This window comes from Lissotriton vulgaris, chromosome 3_1, assembly GCF_964263255.1.
Source record: "Lissotriton vulgaris chromosome 3_1, aLisVul1.2, whole genome shotgun sequence".
Taxonomy (NCBI): domain Eukaryota; kingdom Metazoa; phylum Chordata; class Amphibia; order Caudata; family Salamandridae; genus Lissotriton; species Lissotriton vulgaris.
This window is the reverse complement of record NC_141689.1, coordinates 1,502,877,883-1,502,901,415: the sequence shown is the minus strand read 5'-3', so window position 1 is coordinate 1,502,901,415 and position 23,533 is coordinate 1,502,877,883. Positions and strand designations below refer to the sequence as shown.

The 23,533-nt window shown below is 45.4% G+C and overlaps 1 protein-coding gene across 3 annotated transcripts in view; it reads right to left on the bottom strand.

The window, feature by feature from the left end:
• RAP1GDS1 (Rap1 GTPase-GDP dissociation stimulator 1) overlaps nt 1-23,533 on the bottom strand; it is an 892,032-nt gene that overhangs the window by 619,799 nt on the left and 248,700 nt on the right. For all 3 annotated transcript variants that reach the window (XM_086961955.1, XM_086961956.1, XM_086961958.1), the window contains exon 2: nt 19,159-19,266. In XM_086961955.1, the coding sequence (XP_086818081.1) occupies nt 19,159-19,266 (108 nt within the window). The remainder of the gene's footprint in view (nt 1-19,158; nt 19,267-23,533) is intronic.

Genomic DNA, 23,533 nt, shown 5'->3' with positions numbered 1-23,533 from the left:
GATCTGACACTGAGATGAGAGCGGAGAGTAAGGGGGGAGGTCTGGCACACACTGAGACGAGAGTGAGAGAGAGGTCTGACACTGAGACGAGAGTGCAGGGACGGTGATAGCAGAGTGTGCTCTGACTCAGAGGTGACAGGCGGGTGAGTGCGCCGGAGGTCGAGTCTCCGGCGATGGTCGGGGTCCGAGATGAGACAGAGGCCGGGACTCAGGAGTGCTGCGCTCTACCTGTTGCCATCTTCATATGAAAATGCCAATAAAGCGATTTAAACTGTAACATCAAATCCAAAGTATTACAAAGAAAGGCTGAGGATGATCACATTTTTTTCCCAAATAAAGGCAGCAAGAATCATTACCAGTCTTATCAGTCTGATTATATAGTTGTGGCAAGAAGACATTGGGCTCATGTAGTTATGATGCCATGATTAATTACAAAAACACTGACTTTCACTAGTGGTTGATGTGGGGGAAAGAGATCAAAGCAAGCCTCGATGTCGTTTTTTAGGTCTCGGCATCGAGACCTATTGCCGTCGAGTTGCTCCTCAAGGGAGATAGAGCGGTGCACGAGCGGACCAGGCTCTGTGGACGCGCTTTCCAGGCCAGCCGAAGACACACGCATACACATACGCGCAGACACACGCACACGCGCAGACACACACACTCACACACACACGCCTGCCAAGCCCCACTTACCGCATCAGCAGCCTGAGCCGCCACTCCTCACTTCTGCTGCCACCGGTCCTCTTGGCCATCCACTCCATGGGCGCGGGCTTCTCGCAAAGACGGAAGTCCCGCCCCACAGCCGTGAGCATGCACATCCCGAAACCGAAAGTTCGGGAGCGTGCACGCTCACGGCTTGTTTGTGCTCGAAGCACTCCTATGGGCAGGCATGGTGCGTTTGCTCCAGCGGCTCTCTTCCCTGCCGTGCGGTTGAGTTAGGGAGGTCGCACAGAGAGGTTTATCTTGGCCCTTCCTTCTCTCCTGGGTGTTCCTGGCGCTGGTGTGTTCAATGCCGTCCCGATCTTTATGCCTTGCTGCCTTTGGTGTTCCGGCGTACAGGTCAGTGGGGGAGGCCTCCTCTGCCTGCAGTGCGGCAGGTCCTTGTATTTTTTTGTTGCTCCGGTGTTCTTTTGGCCGTGCTTGCCCCCAGCTGGCTTAGGGGCGTGTCCTGGTGGGCAGGAATGGTGTGTGTCCTCGGCTGCTGCCTTAGGTTGTAAACGGTCGTGTCTGTAGGGTGGGGAGGCTGTGAACGTCTCTTCCGGCGTTCTGGCTCCCTGTGGTCTCTGCAGTGCGACTGTGTTGGGTCAGTGTTTCCTGCTGTATGCCTACCACGTCTAAGGGTGTCTGGGCGTTCTGCCACGGGTCGTCATGCTGCTTTCCTCTGGCGCCATTTTCCCTGTATTCCGGCCCGCCTGTTTGCAGTGGGGCAGTCTGTGGAGGTAGGTTTTGCATCCCACGGGTTGCTGTGCACCTGGGTGGACGCAGTGGAGGGTTTTGATGCCTGCCCCATGTTGCCGTGTGATGACATTACTAGTGTGCATTATGAAATTGCAAGCGTGCCTTATGGGCAGTGATGAAATTACGTGCATGCCCTATGATGACATTACGTGCGTGCATCATGGTGTCTGTAGTAATTCCATGTGCGTATTGTATGATGCAGTTACAAGTGTGCAATTGGCCACTGATGAGATTGCGATGTACATACTGTACAGGGATGACATTACGGGATCTTCGCCTGTTGTCACTGACTGCCCGCCGTGACTTTACAGCAACCAGTAATGATTCATGTGCTTGTGTGTCACTCATGTTACCCCTTCGTCGATGTGTGCGTCGTCCTGCAGACAAAAGGTTTCCAAAATCTGCTTTACAAGTCTGGTGGGCTGTGTTAATTTTATCACTGCAGGGTGGCCAGGCGATTAGCCGGGCAGTCCGGGTTTTTAACCTTGGATGTTTTATGTAATTATAGGCTACAAATGTCCGTGTTTTCAAAGAAAATTCACTAAGCACGTGGAGAGGATTATCTTGTGGGTTTATCTAGCCCCCTTGTAAGAGAGTAATTTATGTAACGCAGATCACGCTGCTCACAAACTTGCATTTTACGCCCCTCTAGACTTAGCCTCCCTGTTGCATATGTTCCATGGTTGCGAGTGCATTGGCACCACTCATGTTCCTTTCCGCATTCGACGTAAAGCACTTTTGTAAAAGCGCTACACAAATAACAGATTTTTATTTTAATAAAAACAAAAGGTGCGGTGTGCAACACCTGCTTGTTTTATGGTCATGGGAAGCAGGTGCTCTGTGTGTGTGTGGGACTCTGTGTGTATGTGTGTCTGTGTGTGGGGGGTGGCTCTGTGTGTGTGGCTGTGTGTGGCTCTGTGTGTGTGTGTCTCTGTGTGTGTGGGGGGCTCTGTATGCGGGGCTCTGTCTGTCTGTGTGTGCGGGGCTCTGTCTGTCTGTCTGTCTGTGTGTGCGGGGCTCTGTCTGTGTGTGTGCGTGCGTGGCTCTGTCGGTCTGTGTGTGTGTGGCTCTGTCGGTCTGTGTGTGTGCGTGGCTCTGTCTGTGTGTGTGCGTGGCTCTGTCTGTGTGTGTGTGTGTGCATGGCTCTGTGTGTGCTCTGTGTCCGCGAATACTCTCTAATGCTCACCTATTGCCATTGTAAATGACAATACCATTTATTTATGTTTAAAAAAAAAAAAGAACAAAATGTCATGAGCAATGCCAATAGCTCTACCTTTAATAATACCGAGACCATTGCATTGTAAATGCTTGTTTTCTGGGAGGGAGCATGAGCAGTATGGCTGCTTCATATGAAATGGACTATACAGGAACACGTGACTACTGCTATTATGACTGAGATGAATCTGTATGGCATCTTCGGTCAATGGCCACATTCCTTAACAGTTTAATAGTCCTGAAGGCAAGCCGCTGAATCAAAGAACATAATTAGAACAAGGTACAATGCAGCAGTAATGCTTTAGCAGTTGGAGAACCCACCTAAAATTTAGGTCGAAGTGTGACTGGTGGGCTGGGTGTGTGCGTGGAAGGGTTTAGGTAAAACATTGTATACTTTATATACCTCCACGCTCATCAGGGGCACCGGTGATACAATTTACTTCAAAGAGGGATTTGTGTGAAATTAAAAGTTAAAAAGATTTATGCTTTTAACTCGAAAACTGAGAGTACCAGAACTCTGAAAATTTGACAGTAAAATCAAAAGCCGTGGAACAAACATCCTGTTAATCCCTGCTCACTTCAACTTCTGATAAATGCCCACTGAAAACTTCTTCTGCACACCTATTACTAACAGGCTGCCTCAACCACAGCATTCACAACATCAGCTTGAGCCTTATGGTGGTGAAAGTCTCCCCGACAATAATGTAAGCTGTGACCCATAAGCCTCACCCAGATCTCTGCAGGCGGCCTCAACCAGCTGAGCTGACTTGCAAATCAAGAGATCAGAAATCACACCAAAAACGTTGGCTCCCTCCCATCTTCAGCCTGCCGAGGACGTGACGAAAATAAGACATGACATAAGCAAATTCAATTACTGTAACCCTTATATTAGTAACAGATAAGGGAATGCTAACAATTTGCATGGCTGCCACAAACATGGAATCAAGCTAACCAAATTATAGTAACAACTAACAGACATGAGAGGCAAAAAAAATGAATGTAAACAATTAAAAATGCAACAGGTAAAAATGTCATCACAGAGGGAGAGGAGACCTTAGACAAGTGAATCGACAGCTGCCTATGGTGCTCTCTATTGCCCAAATCCAGACAGGAACAGACTTGAACCTAAGAGATCTCTGCTTATAATGTTTTAAAGCTGGCCCCACAAAGCCATAAGCAACCATTGTAAGAGTACTATCCATTTAAATATGAGCACGGTAACATAAATTTATTGCCCCTGCCCTGTTCTTTGAGAACACCAAGTATTTCAGCCTTTAAAGTGGAAGATCGGAACACACCTCACTTTCTGTGGGGATAACTGCACTTGACGGTTCTTTCAGGGGTCGAGAACCTTCTGGTATATGCGCACCTGTGAAATAACATTCTGAAAGATCACCTGCGTGGATGGAGAGACATTAAAATCGGTGGCCCGTGCCACTGGTGGAGTGTCCTGTATGGAAGGGCCCTGCCTCTCAAAGGTTGAAACATCTGATACAAAAGTCATGCATGTCACACTAGGACCCTCATGATGTTGGCAGAGCTCGGGAAGTCTCATTCATATACACTACTAATCCTTCATTTTTTTCGCATACATGGCTAAACCTTCATTTTTTTCGCCACTCCCAGCTCTTTTGGTCTTTTGGGGGCACCGTCGTTGTCCATGTGAGATATTTCTACAGGGTTTGCATGGAGTTTTCATCTGTAGTCGCTCCCGCCCCTCCCCGCCCCCCCATCCCCACCCATCATTGGCTGCTGCTTATTCAACAACAACGACTCCCGCCTGTTACTGGTGGGAGATGGACTGGAAAGAAGGGAGCACTGAAAGGCACAGGAAGTCAGACTCGTGAAAGCAAAAGGGAAATCTTGAAGCAACGCGTGGAGGGCCTGGACAAAACCTAGAGGCTTTACATGGTGGAAAGGCAGAGGCACCCTGACACAAAGACGGCAATTAGCTCTGGAATGGACCAACTCCAGTGGACCCCAATGAGGGTCCGGGAAACGCGCAGCCATGAATGACTTCCGCCAGGTTCAGAATGGTCCAATATTTCCTGTGAGCAAGAGAAGCCCTCTTTCACCTGCACCTCCGGCCCCGCCGACTGCTGTGTGCGCGCGGAGGAAACCACAATGCCCCTTCACCCTCCCAGTGACCAAGAATGGAGTCATCCATGGGTGGCTAATGCCCTTTTTATCAGGCATCGGCTGGTGAAAGGGGACGGGGCAAAGGCGACCAGAGCTGGAACAGAAACTGGGACAACAAGGTAGGTCTGAAAGTAATTGATCTTACTACGAAGTTACAGGCTCGGGCTCTCATTGTAGAGGCGGCTGCGACTTAAAAAAACAAAACACTGAGTTCTGTTTTAACAAGCACCGCCTCTCCCCTACCTGCTCCACCGGCGAGGAAACAGGATACTGAATCCCGCCCCTCCAGGACTCCCTGACCTGCCTCATGGTTGCCAAGGCAATATTTCTGAAAATATTGTCGTGCTACTGTAAGGCAGGTCATGGAGTCCTCGAGAGGCGGAATCCAGAGCAGACAAATCTGCTAAACAGGAGCTTTTTCCAATGGCAGGCCTCCGTTTCGCGAGGCCTGCCAATGGAAAAAGGGGGCGTGGTTTCACGCAGTACTGAAATCCCCCTGTTCACAATAGGTCTTTGCCTGCAGCAGGGCCATGCCCTGCAATGCAGGCTTCGACCTAAAAAGGATATGGGTGATCCTGAGTGATACAGAATGATTTAGATAACTGATTGTTGGATTCGGCCTCGTGGCGTGGCCCTCGCTGACCCCCATAAACCCAGAACGACGGACAGCACTAATTCCTGCCCACCCAGAACTATACACGAGACTCCTACATCGGACCTGAAACGACTTCCAGACCACGTGCCGGCACCCCCGCACGTGACCAGCAGACTCCATGTTTGGCCACCCCGGCCAGCCGGCCGCCTTCTTCCCTTTCGGCAGCCTCTGGCCGCTCTCAGCTGCAGCTAGGCGTGCGCGTCCGGCGAGCCCCGACCCGCCCAGGGGGGTGAACGACTCACCAAGTAACCGAAACCAAGGCTTCCATCACACCTCCGGCCCCCTCCCGAGGAACTGGTTTCCCTCACACCTCCGAACCATCCCTGGGGGCTGGTTTTGATCGCACCCTTGGCTTTCTAGTGAGCTGGCTCCAGGCCTAGATGGGCGTCTGGGATTCCCTGGACGCATGGTCCAAAAGCATCAAAGACACAGCCGCCCAGACAACCCGGCGCCTGGCCCTCGGACCTACGGCCTCCTGCCTCTGAGGGTCCGGACATCAAAGAGCTCCTGGACTATAAGACAGCCTGCCATCCATCTAGCCGGCACTTGTATCTTGGACAAGAAAGCCCTTCTGATCTGATCGTGGCTGACCTTGAGGAGAACAGACTCGGACCCACCGAGCCCTGCTGACGTCGTCGCGGCTCATCCTTGGAACTACGGAACTGAACCATCGGAGCCCTGCTGTCGCTGTCGCGGCTCCCTCTCGAAGAGTAAGACCTGAACCACCGGAGCCCTGCTGACCTCGTTGCGGCCCACTCTTGAGAACGAGAGACACTTGCTACCATCCCGAGCCCTGCTGACGCTGACGCTGTCGCGGCTCCACCTGCCTACGAGTACGACGAAGTGCTCCTGACCAAGCCCTGCTGACCTCAGCGCGGCTTGAAGAACTCTCTGGTCCGGCTGGACCCTCAACGCTACCCTCACGACGATCTGAAACCGAAGTGAGTAGGACAGCAAGTCCCATCGCCAGCCCCCGTACCCCCCAGTTCGAGGATTGAGAACTGTGCGCTGGGTGCGTGGTGTGCCAGCTGGCCTCCTAAGACTGTCCCGCTTCCCCGAGCCCTCGTTACGAGACTTTCGTGATCCCTTGATCGCTGTGTAATGCTCCCTACTTTTTATCTTGATAAAGTCTTTTCTGATAAAGAATCACGGTGTGGTGTCCGTTCATAAGTGTGGTGTGTCGACAGTGTGTACGATCCGTCCTCCCCGGCGAGGACTCCCCCTCGATAAGACTCGGCAGTAGTTGTGGAAGAGGAGGTTCCAGGCGGTTAGGAGAGACCTCTTGACCCCTGGGGTCACCGCCTTCCAACAATACACAACTGAAGCTTTGCTCGTTTCCTAATTGATGTCACTCAGAACCCCTAGGTGAAAAACATTCCAGCTGTTATCCATCTGTAATCCTATATGTTATCTATGAATAAGCAGGTTTAATATTTAACATTTAGATTTTTATTGGTTTGAATGAAAACCATTCCAAAGTCTGTAAATATCCAGAATTCTGTGGGAATAAAAGCTCAAACAGTCTGATTTGGGCTTGGGTTCATTGAGATACGAAGCTGAAATCTCGGCTTTAAAATTGTACAGACAAAATATGAAATTCATAGCAGGGTCAAGCTTAAGAGATTTAGGCTTAAGTGGGAGAGATTTTTACCAAATGTGAAAACGCAAAGGTTTAGCAGTTTATTTGGTAAATATGATTCCTAATTTAACTGCAATTGCCAGTGCGAGGCAAGCCCAAAACTGTTTGAGAAGATATTAAAGGAATAAACAACTTAATCTTTCATTTAATGCTGATTAAAAAAAAAGTACGTTAACAATCACCACTCATGCACTTCACTAAATTGACGGAAGAACAAATATAACATCTAACATGCTGAATCTGCCGTGCCCTTCACTGCGGAGGAATCGGTTATTTCTGTTCCATTTATATGGAGGTGTGAGAATTTTATGTTTGAGCCTCCTCCCTTAAATTATAATTGTTTCGGAAGCCATCTTGTAATTATTATGGTATTCTGTCCATCTAATGGAGAGGAAATAATACCACGGAGAGGAAGTATCCCAGTTGCTCTTACTAAGAGCAGCTGAGAAACAGATTCTAAGAGATGTGAAGAGTAAATACATGTGAATTAGATGAAATGCTGCTTACCTTTAGCCATATATTGTTTTGAACATGTTTTATTACAAAACGTGATACTTGTGGCAATCACCCATGTAATTACTGAATTTGTATCTAATCTATGTAATTAAAGCCAAGGCCTCATTACCTTGTATCATGTAGAATGAATTTGTTTTATGCTGATATGATTTTATGACCTAAACAATAAAGTCATTTTAACTGAATCTTTTGTCTAGAAAAGGCAACAAATTCTGAATTAGCTCTGGTGGAATGAGCATTAACATTCAGAGGGAATGAAGAGTGATACAAAATTTACTGTTCAATGGAGACGTTCATGTAAGGGCCGGCACCCAGCATCTCAACCATGAGATAAGAAGGTGGTCAGAGCAACAACAATCTTAACTGATACTCCGAAAAAAAGGGAGAACACTGTGGACTTTAATGCTATGCAAGGGCTCTATGCGCAGGAAGCATGCTGATCCAAAACGATGTTGGGAAGATTAGCCTCTTCAGAGAAGTAAACTCAACAACTTTGGGATAAAGCACAGTAGAGGCTAGAGGACCACTCTTTAGAGACACCCAGGCTCAAGGTTTGCTTACGTGCCTGTCAGAAAATAATTGCCACAAGAATGTCCATTGTCCAAAAAAACAACCAAGACTGCCAGCAGTAATCATTTATGAAATGTAGAAGACCCAAATTAAGATTGTACTGGACCATGGGCTATCTTTAAAAGGTAAAGACACCACGGAAGTGGCCTTATTGAAAGAAAAATATTTCCCTGGAAGATTCTTGAGGCACCCATTTCCACTAAATAGGTTTTTATCCAAGTTAAAATTGATGCTTAAGTCTGTCAGATATTTACAACATTATATCACATTGTCCACTAGGTAAGTAATAAGACTGATGTCTTCACTCCAAATCATAACCACTTGCTCTTGTACTGAAACCATCTGAAGATATTGGAACATATATAGCTCAAGAAGAGAGGCTCAACTGAGCAAAGGTTACTTTTTTCTTCTTATCAGTCCAAGAGATCTAACAGTTGGGATGGATGAATATTTCTCCTTCCATCCAGGAACGAACACTGTTTGGAGCCAGGTGTGTACATTTTGGAACACGGCGAAACTGATGCACTACTATATTCCATATAACACTTGCAATCAACGGAGTTGGTGAGCAAGCAATTAAAAACAAGGTTTCTGCACTCTGATCAAGTGACAGATATCCATTGCCATTCGCTAAAGAAAAATGTGAGTGTGTGTAGCCGCCTTTGCCCTATTTTTTGAAGGAAGATGGAGGTGCAAAAAATTGCTCCTTTGCCACTGGCGATTTGACTGGTTGGACAGACCGCTTTAGGTGAAGCTGTCCACAGCATGCACCCAGTCGAAGTTGGAGGCATTGGCTGTAATGAAAAAGCTTTGGACTAGAAGACCTAGATCTGGATTGAACGATTTGCAACAGAGTTTAATGGACTTCATCCTGAGCTTAACATGTAGGATGACTCAAAAGCAGGTTGTCTTGGAGATTCACCTCTGAAAACAACCATTTTTCACTAGTGGCCAAAACAAAACATGTTTCACTGTTTCCCTGGACTGAAGACATTCTCTCCTTGAAGGGTAAAAGGCATAGTCAAAGTGAGCATAGTCAAAGTGAGCTCCAGCAGGATATTGGTAAGCTCACCCAAAGTTGAATAAAAGTACAAACAACCAGAGTCACTTGGACGCAGCTACTTCTTAAAAGACAACACTTACCAATCAATTATCTGCATAAGCTTAGCAATCGAACTTATAGAACCAAAAAGGGAGCGACAACCACCATTAGATTATTATCTAAATCAATACTAAAATTACCATGGGATGATTTTTTTGTAAAACAATTTATTGAAAAATTTCACCTAACAATAGCCCAAAGCCACGTATTGAATTGCATCAACTTAGTACAACTTGTGGAACACCATACTCATCAAAGCATTTAACTGCTATCATATTCTTTCCAAAACCTCACCACCCTTCCTCCTTGTCATTTCAGGGCACATAAATCCATTGTTTTTATGTCACCCCTCCCCACGTTAACAACCATGGTTGGCTTGTCTTTTCCCACTTTTTGGGGCACCCTCTGCTTTCATAGACCAGCTTTTCAGCCAATGAGCACCATTCTATGTCTAGATCTGGTTGAGACATGGTGCCCCATCGCTGGACAACATTCTTCCTAACTACCAAGCAATCTATTCTATACAAAATTTTGGAGCACCTCTGCAGGGTTATATCTCCCCCATATGTCAAGTGGGGGAATGGGAAAGGAGCTGCCTACAGGTAATGTCTGCAAGGCATCTCTCTACCCCGGACCAGAATCCATCAATGCTGCACATTCCCTTTCCAAAAGCCTATGCAGGAGAGTTCCCTTCTATCCACATCCTCTTAGGCAGCGATCATTCAGAACACAGCCCATCCTGGCCAGCAGTCTACAGCCTACCCTTTTGAGCATGTTTCAAGTATTTCCCATAAGGTGCGTGTCTTGGAGGCAAATTATTTCTGGATTGCGTCTCCGGAAGTACTTCATGACCACCCCTTTTTAAATTGTAATGTCCAACCATTCACATTCTACTAGAAAACACCCAGTTGCAGAGCAGTGGGTGACATCATAACATTTTCCTTGTACACTTTTTTGTTATAGCGGCAGACCCGTTATGCCCCGGTGAGTCCACTGGCCAGTGCCTCCAGTGTGGCTGTGCATATAACACCATGCTCAGGGATGACTGATAACCAAAAAAATTTGACTCAACCAGTCACTTCCAGACAATTTACTTCTGTTGGTTAGATTCACTTTTTTGAAATTTAAATCTAGGCATCATAAAAATAGGTAACATTTTTGTAGATTTCCAACTCTTTTGGGATTCACAAAGAATTCCTAGAGTACACATGTAAAGCCTAGATTGTCTTTCTCTCTCTTCATTCATGCATAATGCTATGGCTTGCATACCAAATAGACCATTCACTGGAGTGATGTTTCAAAATGTGGAGGTAAATGTCCACTGATCCAGATCCTTTGGGTCGGGGATCAATGCATCTGGTTCACATTTTACTTGTTTGCAACATAGTACACATATGTCCACCTAGGTGCGCAAGCATCACTGGAGGCTCTCCTGAGACAGTCTGGCAACTTCTGCTGCCACTGCCCTGGCTGCTCCTGGTTTCCTGATGTGTCAGGTAGCTATTACAGAAGGTAGACAAAGCCACTGCATCCTCTCCCCTTTCTTTTCTCTCCCATATGCACCGCTACACTGTTTCCCTTTTTGTTCATCTCTCTCCTTTTCGCTCTTTCGAGCACACTCTATGCTGCTGTTCTCTCTGACCTTTATAAATCTCACACACACATGCCCCCCGCCCCCTCGCTCTTCCTTTTCACTTCCTTTTAACAAATACTCACAAATTCTATTTCACTTCCTTTCACTGAATGTCTTCATTTATTTTCAGTTTCACACATCCTTTCTCCCCCTCCCTTTCTCACATGCATTCTCTCCTTCCCAGTCACTTTGTTTTTCTGTCTCAGATCACTCTCCTTTTTTAGGTCTCGCAGACCTAGCGCTGGAGAGCGCATGCACTCCTCTCTCTGCGAGGCTTATTATCACCAATACACTTTCAGTAGGGGACTTGAAGCCGCGCCCTTCTCATTGGCTTGCATCATAGTTCAGGCTAAAGGATGACTTTCTTTTGTGAAGGATGCTTTTTAATCCCTCCTTGTTACCGCCCTGTCCACTATTGGCTCCGCCCACCCAGACTGGATCTTTCACATGCGGCGTTACACAGTCTCCTTTAATTAGTCCTTACGCACTCTTTCCCACCACCCTTGATGCCGGGCACGCAGTCTTGTTAGGTTGTTCAACCGTTGTGTTGTTCAACCATTGAACACGCCATCGTTTGTCGTGCATTTTGCTGTTGGGTCGGGTTCTGCTGTCATCATCTCTGTTGTCGGGTCCGGAATAGAGCCAAGTTGTTGTAAGGTTAGTCTGGACCTCTTTCCCACATGCCCCGAAAGATTTCCAATCGACCCCCCCGCCCTTCCGTCATAGGGATGGCCTGCTGCTCGCCAAAGAGCCGTGGCTGGTTCGCAGTGCACCAGATGGCTGATGGAGGCCTTCGGTGGTGCAGCTGGGGGGCTGTTTTATGAACAGCATTAAAAGAAGCAATCTCCAGGCCGCCATGTAAAGCGTTTTATAGTGTTTGAGGTATGAGGTTGTTTTACTCGTGCCCACATGCTGATGACTACTTATACCGAGGTTTTTTTTTAGTTTCATGTACAACGGAGCTCAAGCTCTTACAGTGTGACAGTCATAAGAACAAAGTTGCGGTTCGCTCCCTTATGGGACGGGTAGTCCAACAATAATTGATTACATATCGCCCACAAATTTAGGCAAATTGTACAGGCGGCGTTCAGGGCAGATTTTCCGCAAGGCTCTCCGCACCACTGGGTGTTATATTGAGGTTTTATTTCGATGTTTTGAGAGCACTAAAAATTTATTAACGTTTGTTCTCTTTTGCCACCTGTAACTTAGACCAATTCATATTGTTTGGGTGTACAGAGCGATAATATGAGTTTCTCCCTTGCCAGCGTTGGTTTAAACCGAGGTACTTGCGTTGCTCAGGTACGCGATAGCGCAGAACACACAGTTTTTACAATATGGATATTAGCGTTTACCACTGGCCAACCACAAATTAAACAGATTTAGATTGTTGGTTAGGTTCATGACGATGTTCCCGCATGCGCAGGTACTAGGTAACACAAGTGGTCACAATGTGGCGAGACGTCTAACAGTTAAAGGTTTCAAAGTAAGGCAAAAGTACATGCGGCGATAGGGACGGCCGCTTCGCATGCTGTGGCGGACAGGTTTGTCAAGGGCAGTACTGGAATGGTATGGGCACCCGTGATGCAAGAGTTTATCGTGCTGGGGGAGAGTGCAGGTTGTGCATGCTCGCGCCGCACCCCCGCCGCCGACCGGTACACCCAAGGTCATCATTGTACTGATTGTACCGAAGCTTTTTTTCTTACTTTAGCTTCCAAGGAAGCATCCTGTAAATTTTTCCCGCACATTTACCTCTAAGTATCCACCCAGTTTCTCAAAATTTTCCTGTTAACACATAGGTAAAAAACATTGTCATGTCCAATGCCAATAGCTCTAACTAAAACAATTGCGAGACCTATAGCATTTTTAATGCTTTTCTCTTTTTGGTATCACTCACTCTCTGCCCTTCTCCCCGTTTTACTGCTTCTCATTCGCTTGTCACATAGGCACTCTTTCACTCTACAAATATTTATTTTTGTGTGTGTATATAGAAATAAATATCATAACACATTTCAATGTTGTAAACTGAAAGGAGAAGTACATGACAAGATTAAAAAGAAAAATATATGTTAACTTTAAAACTATAAATCCCTGTACTAAAGGATGCTTGTGAGCTGTGTAGGTTAAAACACACAAACATAATTAGCCATAGGTGGGCCTTTTAGCTAGTTGGACCATGATCCTCGGCATACTAAGTCTCTCAAAGTAGTAATTACCCACCATCACTAGCAATAGCAAATAGGCAGCAACAGAGGACAATTTAAACACACCATATTTTGCACTTTAAGTTCCTCACTGATCCAAATTCAAAAGGGGGTCTTACAGTGTTCAGATTAATTCAGGTGAGCTGAGCAGGTGTCTCCCAGCCTGTCTCGTGGGTGCGCATCTTCAATGAATGTTGAATTTCTGATACAGTTTACAGATTAATAATATATGCAGACCATAATCTAGCCTACAGGTTAATTCCCGCAACTCGGTGTGCCCAAAGAGTACAACTGCTTTTTAGTACAAGTGGTAGGTAACAATAGCACCTCTTAAATACAAAAAAGCAGCTTCATAAACAAACTCCTAGAAGAATTTCACCTCACTAAAGTAACTTTGCTTGACATCCTAACGGTCTGCTCTCTCACTTTGGTCATGAGAATGCCTCTTGGAAAAGAGTTGTGAAAGGGTCTACATCAAATCAGTTTCTACAATGACAGGTTCGTTAGCGCCAATGCTACGGTTTCCAGACAAACCCATGTCTCAAAGGATGCAGAAATTCCCTCAAGTGGTTTAACTTAACAACCTAATCAGTACTTAATTTGAGCGGGTAGATTCTGGTGCTCGGCACCGGCACTTAATTGTCAACACCAGCACTTATGACTGGTGGCACTGCTTGCATACTTTAAAGCTGAGCAGTAGGACAGTTGTTTATTAATTCAATATACATTAAAACAACAAATACCGGTCGCCCAAGCCATTCATATACCTTTGGGGGAGTTGAACAGTCTGAATTGTCACGCTTGTAGCAGTGTGATGGTTGGTAGTTGTGTTGGTTGTGTCATTTGCTGAACAGGATGAGTCATTCGGTGGAGTAATCTGTGGTGGTCTCCTATTAAGTACTGAATTTAATACATTTTGAGAGTTGTACTCCCAAGACCAATATCTCGCCAGACCAGCTCATGCGCTGGTCTGGCGAGATATTTAGTAAGTGGGCTTTAAAAATCCGACCACACGCTTTTGCTTGTGGCCTAAAGCTTGCGGCTGCATGCACCGTTACACGCACAGGCTCCATCTGGCTTTTCGTCATGTCTCATTAAGCGCATCGCTCGCGGCAACCTTACAGCGCATGATCGCAATCACTTTCACTTTAACGGCTGCGCGGCCGCGTCACTTTAAAGGCAGTGTGGCCAATGCTTGTTTATGTTCCAGTACCTGATGATCATCCACATCTAACCAGGCTTAACCCGACTCGCACAACTCTTTAATCCCTTTTATTTTCGTATTTTATAATATTGTTTACATTTTCTCTTTCGCCATTTGCATTTCATATTTGTAACTTTAACAAAACCGCTGTTCCGATCTGTACGACCGAAACTCTATCACTGTAGTGCAGTAACTGGGTGTGTGTGTGTGTGTGCGTGTGTATGGGAGGTGGGTCATTCCCTTTCCATCGGACTGAAATTAAAGAAAAGAATGCAAAACATCAAACAAGACTTAAATATCTAAACATTGATTATTTTGATATCCCTGGCTTGTTCAGCGCTGTCTCTCGTCACTTATGTTTCTGCTGCACATATCCCATTACGAACATGTATTCATACATACATTCATTCATATATCTTTCATACACATATACATACACGCACATACATTCGTACATACATGCATGCATACATACATTATACGTAAATAAAAAAGCACTTCCCTGCAATGAATTAATCAAGGTTAAGAAGGGTGCAAGTCAAGGGGATGAGGTCTACAAGCGTTATAGGGTGCAGGGAGGTCACCTTGACAAAGTCATGCTGCAATACGACAACCTCGCATTCATTCATTTGTTTATTCACTCATGGCTGGATGGTCTGTAAAAGGCTGCGGAAGAGGTCACTTGATTGACTGCCCTTCTCTTGCTTCAGTAGGAGACCGACCCCGCAGTGACTGGGTGGGGTGTTTCGAAGGCCCTCGTCTTGGGTATCAGGGGGTTATAGGAGGGTTCTGTCACACCACTAATAGCCAGGGTCTGGCAAAGATGGAGCGCTTGAAATCTTAGTCTATTTATCCATTTTTCATTCTTTTCCGCATTTTAATGCAAATTATCAATATTTATTTTGGTTGGTGAGAAAATAAAGTTGCTACAAATATGGTCACAAAATGGTCACAATAAAGCCACTCACTCATGAAAAGAGTATTTCAGTGCATTTAGATGGTGGCCAGAGCTTCAGCTGTCTAAACATCAGCAATGGTACCCTCTGTTTTACACATATCACATAATGTCAGTGTGCACAGCTTCTCATGTGTGGTGTATGTAGAGGCACTCGGAACCGGGTCACAGTTCACTGTTTCCCTTGCATGTAATGCTACACATCACCAATGGAGTTATTGCAACTTCCATTTTCACAAAACCCACTGACCGCAACAATGCTTTAGCGTATCAGAGCTTCCAACCCTGGTCACTTAAGCGCCACCTACCCTATTCGCAGTTCCTGCGAATTAAACAGATTAACTCCAATCCTCAAACTGGCTTACAGTCAATTGATGTTTTCAAAACTAAATACAAACAAAGAGGCTATCCCCCCAAAGTGATTGATGAGGCAGCTCAACGAGCTGCAACTCTTGACCGTGAAAAACTGCTGACAAAAAGCATTAAGCAGACGACATCCACCAGACAAGCATTTGTTTCCACATACTCAACCCAATCCACCCTGGTTAAATCTATTATCCTCAATAGATAGTCTCTTTTACAATCAGAGCCTGATTTTAAAGGGATATTTGCGGAACCCCGCTGTTCGCATATAAGAGATCACCTGATCTCAAAGAAATCTTGAACAAACATCAACCAATTATTATCCTCAATAGATAGTCTCTTTTACAATCAGAGCCTGATTTTAAAGGGATATTTGCGGAACCCCGCTGTTCGCATATAAGAGATCACCTGATCTCAAAGAAATCTTGAACAAACATCAACCCAATACACGAGTAACAAACAGAGGAATGATGAAATGCATGAATTGTTCCAATTGCAACAATGCCATTACTGGCAAACTGATTCACCACCCTAGATCGGGCAAATCCATCACAATGAATTTCAATGCCACATGCAACAGCCACCACGTGGTTTACTACATAAAATGTCCTTGTGACTTATTTTACGTAGGTAAAACTGAACGTACGTTGCGCACACGAATCACAGAGCACAAAAGCCGAATACGCACCAACACAATCAGTTCTCCAATCGCACAACATTGGAACAATTGTAAACACAATATTTCCCAACTCACATTCGGAGTACTTGAGGTAATTGATCAGCGCCCAGACCGTGATGTGGCAAAATATTTACTACAACGTGAGGCACATTGGATTCTGTTCATGCAATCTCTCAGTCCCACAGGGCTCAATGACAAATTCGAATTAGCTAGCTTTCTTTAAGATTTACATGTATATATGTGAAGATTGCCACATTTCTTATGCATATGTGCTAATTGTAACATTGTTTGCATCAGGAACATTGTTGGCACCAGTGAGAAGTATTCCTCATACCGTCCACTGACATGTTTAACACTATACCATTGTTAGTTCGAGACGTTTGTGGTCTCTTTTATGTATTTCAAGTATTACCACGTATCTCTTGTATTTGTTGCAGGATGGCTTTGTAGCACGCTCTCTACACATATTTCTCATCTATTGTCACACTCGCTAATTTGTGGTGTTTCAGTCTGTTGCTCCCCTCTACCTTTGGGCTTACTTCATTTCACTTCCCTTCTCTAAGATGGCCGACACATTCTAGACTCGCAGTCCGCTTTCCTTTACCATAGTGTACTTCCTTTTAACGCCGACCTGTAGCATCGGGGTTTCACAGCGTGCTCCGAATACAGCTGTCCGGTTCACTTCGCTGCTGTTGACACTTCCCGAGCCACAAACTGTTTAGCCGGTGAGTTGAACAATGTTGTCAGTTTCTGTATCTTGCCACGCCACCGGCCCCCAGTAATTCAGTAGCCTTACGCATGCGCCTTAATTTTGCAGATTGGTCCTCACTGACCAGGCGCCTTTCCCCAAATTGTGGTGTTTCTTTCCATATCCTGACGGTTAAGTCCCGCTTTTAAACATTTGAGCACAGTTTCAGCTTTTGCCTTGCCGGCTCATTAATAGACAAACCGCCCATGTTCCCTTTCTACAGTTACCACCGCTGACTATTCGCCATAATACGCAGCAAGCTTTTATCTACAGCCCTCCAGGGCTTATTGCCTCAGCTGTATCCCCTGGTTGTATGTAGCCAGTTGCTACCCATACTCAAGTAAGGATCTTTTCCTACACTCCTTTCACTGTGTTCCCACTTGTGCTTCAAACTAGTCACCTATATTACGCACCCACTCTACTAAGTGCACTTTTAGTTGTTATGAGTATTCGGCCACGCTCACACTCTCGTTCTGGTTTCTCCCGCTTTTCCATCAATTGTCACACTCTGGTTCTCTTCTACTTCCACAACTGGTTTTATGTCCTATCACAACGTGCCTGACTGATTCCCACACCAGATGGTGACCTCTTCAGTTTAAAAATATGCCTAACCCCATGAGTAAGCTAATGTTTATCCGCTTCCTTAAAGTATGCTTGTAGTAATATACTGTACTAATTTCCACGGATACCCCTGATGAAGGGCATGATGTGCCCGAAATGCATTGGGATTTCTAAAGTTGACTTGACGATGTCATAATCGTGGATTTTGCGACTACCAACAAATTCCCATGAATAATTAAAACAATCAAGCATCAGCACGTCGTTTGAAAACTCCTTAATTATCATTTGTTTTGGAATTGTTGAACATATGCGTAAATTTGTTTGAATTATGTGTTAACTTACAAGCTGCTTATTGTAAAAAGTTGTTTACACTCACTTGAGTGTGCCGAGCAGTGCACTAGGTTTTCCAGATCATCATCTGGACATCTTTTCTATTGCATTGCTAACTAGCATTGGTATAGCCAACAGGCCTCGACTTTGGGACCTTATAAGTGTTTTAGCCATGCAGCACATTATCCTGGGTGCCATGCCGCCAGGGATTGAAGCATTGTCAGGCTCATCTGCAACCCTTTTGCATCTTGTGCTGTAGCTCATTGGTGATTTTTGCAATCATATTTTGCTGCCGGCCATAAGGGTAAAATGGGAAAAATAATGCAATAAGCATATGTCAAGTTGTTTATAAAACTATTCTGGTATATAATATTATTCTAGCACAGACCCATTTGGATCCATGCGTAACTTGAGAAAAACCAATTAAAACAGATCTGCCAACATTTATGCTGTTTGTTTAATAAGGAACGGAAGAAACATTGGGGAGATGATGGTGGGCAAATTTAACAAGTATTGGCATAGCCAATAGGTCTCGCTTTTGGGACCTTATAAGTATTTAGTTATGCAGCACAATATATATGGTTAAACACATAAGGTCCCAAAGGAGAACCCTATTGACTATGCCAATGCTTGTTTCACTTTCAACGAATCAATTGAGTGAATACATGTGAAAACACTATTTTGTAAATGAAAATAGAGTGGAGCCTTGAGTCCTTGGTGACACAGAGAGACAGAGCCATAATGGCCACTGTAACTAAACTAGGGTTAATGCCAAGAAACAGAAGTATGCAGCCAAGCTCATCTTGTGAGCTGGTGAGGAAAAACCTTAGGATGCCTTAATCCACCACAGTCCTCATCTCGCTAAGGTATACTCAGTGAGCTTTGAAATAACTACAAGCGACACTAACAGCTAGCTACACAACTTGAAATGTTGATCCCCGCCATTTCGTTATCAATTTTACCCATCCTGAGGCTCACACATTTTAGGACCAGGCCTCGGTGTTGCCACTGTTCAAAATGTGGAGAGCTGTTGCTGGTTTACAAGCTGGGCTCTCTTCAGAAATAAAAATATTTGAATGAAAAAAAGATACATGGTCACTATGGTACATCTAAGTGATTCACCAACAAGAACTATTTAAAGACTAAATAAAAGTGGCGTCAGAACTCAAACTGGTACTACTAAAACTCACTGTTTTGAACGAGAGCTTGAAGAAGGCAGTCCAGGCATCCTTCCACACTATCCACCGTGGTGTCAGCCGCTGTGAGCTTCAGCTTCGTCAAGGCGTCACTCAAATTATCTGCAAATCAAGAGATAAGAGAAAAAACAACACCATTATTGATGAAGCCACAGAAGAGTAAGTGTAAATTCGCTTCAGTTTTTAAGATATTGGAATCTTCTCAATCCAGTAAATTGTACTCTAGTGTTTGGATCTATGATTGTTGAGTTTCTGAATAGTACAGTCGTGATGATCCACAATCACAGCACAGAGCTCACAATTAGCTTCCTGGTTACATTTGGTCAGTCTACAGGCAAATGCAATGAATGGCTAGATCAGCCTCATGATCAACACTACACATATCAGGCTCGATCACCCCCACGGTGAACACGAATACAGGCGCACAACTCTTACACTAGAAGTTACTTACAATCAATCAATCAAAGTATTTATATAGCGCACTACTCACCCAGGGGGTCTCAAGGCGCTAGGGGAGGGGGGTCCGCTACTGCTCGAACAGCCAGGTCTTGAGTTGCTACCTGAAGGCGAGGTGGTCCTGGGTCAGGCGGAGGTGGGTCGGGAGGGAGTTCCATGTCTTGGCGGTGAGGTAGGAGAAGGACCGTCCCCCTGTGGTGGCTCTTCGGATGAGGGGGACGGCGGCGAGGGCGTGGCCGGTCGATCGAAGCTGGCGTTTGGGAGCGTAGAAGTTGAGGCGGCTGTTGAGGTATCCTGGGCCTTGGTTGTGTAGGGCTTTGTGTGCGTGGGTGAGGAGTCGGAAGGTGATTCTCTTGTTGACCGGGAGCCAGTGCGGGTCTCTCAGGTGTCCGGAGATGTGGCTGCGACGGGGGATGTCCAGGATGAGTCGTGCTGAGGCGTTCTGGATCCGCTGGAGTCTCTTCTGGAGTTTGGCGGTGGTTCCGGCGTAGAGGGAGTTGCCGTAGTCCAGACCGCTGGTGACAAGGGCCTGGGTGACCGTTTTCCTGGTCTCGGTGGGGATCCACCGGAAGATCTTACATAGCATGCGCAGGATGTTGAAGCACGACGAGGAGACGGCGTTGACTTGTCTGGTCATGGAGAGGGAGGAGTCCAGGATGAAGCCCAGGTTGCGTGCGTGGTCTGTTGGTTTGGGTGCGCTGCCTAGGGCGGGGGGCCACCAGGAGTCGTCCGAGGCGGAGGGTGAGGATCCCAGGATGAGGACTTCCGTCTTGTCCGAGTTCAGTTTCAGGCGGCTATTCTTCATCCATTCGGCTACCTCTTGCATCCCTTCGTGAAGGTTGGCTCTGGCGGTGGCGGGGTCGTTGGTGAGGGAGAGGATCAGCTGGGTGTCGTCGGCGTAGGAGATGATGTTGAGGTTGTGCTGGCGTGCGATGTCTGCGAGGGGGCTCATGTAGACGTTGAAGAGGGTTGGACTGAGCGAGGAGTTTTGGACGAGGAGGGTTGGTCTGAACGAATTTGTGATGCTACATAATGTGTTGTACAGATATCTTTGAGAATCTGTGGCTTTCTAACATGAAGCATACACTGAAGCACGTCAGCTTCACTGCTGGGGAAAAAATGGGAGTTTGTGCTGCCAGCATCAACAATACAGTGTGACATAACCGCAATGTCCCATCATAGAGGCAAAAACACAGAAAAAAATGCAGATGAGTTGTCCATTAACAATGCGAAAATGATCACAGCATCAATGGTCTACAGGTACAACAGCAAAGAGCAATTATTTATGTTGCTAGTAATAGATTAACCCTCAGTTCCGATTGTCCTTTTTTTGACAGTCCATAACGTTAGGCGCGAGTGGCGCCCACTTACCTTCCCAAAACACTATACTGGTATCTGCATTAAACCATCACTGCAAAAGCCTAATGGTGTACTTCGATCATCTTGTAAGAAATTCACATTGCCAAAGACTGAAAGGGACGTCTGCTTCCTAAGATATTCCAATACCATGAGAACAAAAAAAAACACAGGCATACGCTCAGTGGAGAATCTATCCCTAGTCAATTCAGTATTTGTTCTTCAAATTTTGTTTTCCCTTTGTATTTGACAGCTAGCCTCTAATTCACAACAGAGTCAGCTCTCTATAACAGTCCAGAGGACTTACAGATAGGTAATTTATACTTTGCCAAGGCAGATACCACAATGTTGTCACAAACAGTTAAAATAGGTTAATGAATATTACTACAGTGAATAGAAAGGTGGCAGGGTGGCTTTACTTATTATTGCTGACATACTTAAGCATCTATCTTGTGTCAGCCCCTACAGGGTTTTTGCAGAAGGCACTACTCAATTTGCCGCAAAGGTACCACTGCCCGAGAGTGCTGGCGCTGTAATCAGAAGTAAAACTGGGGAGGCAAAAATGCCCATAAGAGTGGAGACACTTCGAAAGCCATAAGGCACTGCTAAACTGTATGTCGCTACAGGAAGATTTATACACTTATCTACTTTTCACATAAAGTCACAAGGACTTCTATAAAGTGTTTTCTGGTCCAGGGAAGCCCTATACATCGGTACCACTCAACCGTGGCACATTTGGCAACACCATGTGCCGCAGGATTGTGGTCTGGGAAACACTGTATGGTTTTTGTTGCATTGCAAGCAAAGCTATGCGATCACCCATATGATGGGACAAGATTGCAGAAGGGCGGCTAAATCAGGGTTTCTTTTGAAGGCAGCAGGCAGTTAGTGAAAACTGTTCTGCAGAAGGGCGGCTAAATCAGGGTTTCTTTTGAAGGCATCAGGCAGTTAGTGAAAACTGTTCTGCAGAAGGGCGGCTAAATCAGGGTTTCTTTTGAAGGCAGCAGGCAGTTAGTGAAAATTGTTCTGCAGGTTGCAGTTGTACAAAAAGTAAGAAATGTTAGCAGGATCTACTAATGTTGAGTGTCTTGAGCAGGCAGCAGCAGACGAGAATGAAGGGCGGTGTGAGACCCCAGAGTGCCTTCAGGGATCCATGCCTTGCACGATGGCAAAGGAAGCCAATTCCTTAGGCAAGTGCACATACAAACATCGTACGTGGAGGTTCTTACCTTAAAATCACCCTGTACGTTATACATTTGAAATATCTGAAACTCTTCAGCCTGCGCGTCCTGCATGGACCATTATTTACAACACATATACACATCCCCCCTTTAAGGAGCATAGGTTTTCAGCTGCTTTGCACAGTGGACCACAGAATTATTATTTTTTTCACTCACTCACTATATTCTATACTAGGATGTCTGTTCAGAGGTGGACGAATGCATACTTCCCCAACACCCGAGCATACATACATTTATAGAGTACACTTCTATATCCATCTGTGCTTCAAACATGCTGCTTTCAACAGAGTACAGAATGTTCTTATGGCTATTTCTACGTAGCTAGAATAAGTATGTGGTTGGCATTTCCATTGCCTGTCGCTGTATCTAATAAACACTTCTCCCTGCCTGGCACAATATTTAAGGGGCAATCCCTTCTAGATGGAATAGACATCTGTTGAACATCCCATTCTAGCTGGCAGCAACTTCATAAGCATTTCCTACCCACTGTCACGGTAGTGATTAGTGAATTACCTCCGGAAAGGTATGATGTCCAATGACTAGTTACTCTGCGCTGGCAGGGTATCTGGTTCTTCATACTGGAAAACGAACAGAAAGGCCAGTGAATGAGTTTATTTGCATAGCAATATATGAAATATCAAATGTAACCCAATGGGTGATAATTTCGTGAGTTGGCAATTGTGTAAATAATTGTGTAAATGGACTTTGCTTGGGTGCCTGCTTTTGTAGCAGAATGATTTCAGATGTGTTAATGATGTTGACTCCCTCTCTCTTTTCAATTCGGATAGAGACATATTAAGGTCCCGGACACTTTGCCTGTAACATGTCCACATTTCGTAAAATGTATGGTTTGTTGATTATATTTTTTTCTGGTAAGAATTTGCTTATGTGGGACACCAGACATACTTTTTAGCGCTAGGGTTTGAGCACCTCTGTTTCAGGGTGACTTTGGATGTGTTCTCACACATAAAACATGTCTGCTCGTCTCACATTACCCATGCTGGGTGAGACTCTTACTCATTTACTCATTCACTCAGCTCAGCACATTTTGTAACATTAATTGACCTTTGGCTCACATGTATTCGGCCTTAGTGACTCACACAGTCTATTACTTTGCGATACTATTTAAGTATATTTACATCTACTTTCCCTTTATGTACCCATCGTTCAGGTAACTTGGGAGAACATTTGAACTTTTAGTTGTGGATGTGTCTCCTAGTACAGAACATCATTTTTCTCACAGTATTTGGACGAGTTCGAGGTTGACATGTAAGTGACCTGTACATCTACTGTGGGGTTGCCATTTAGTTCTCATG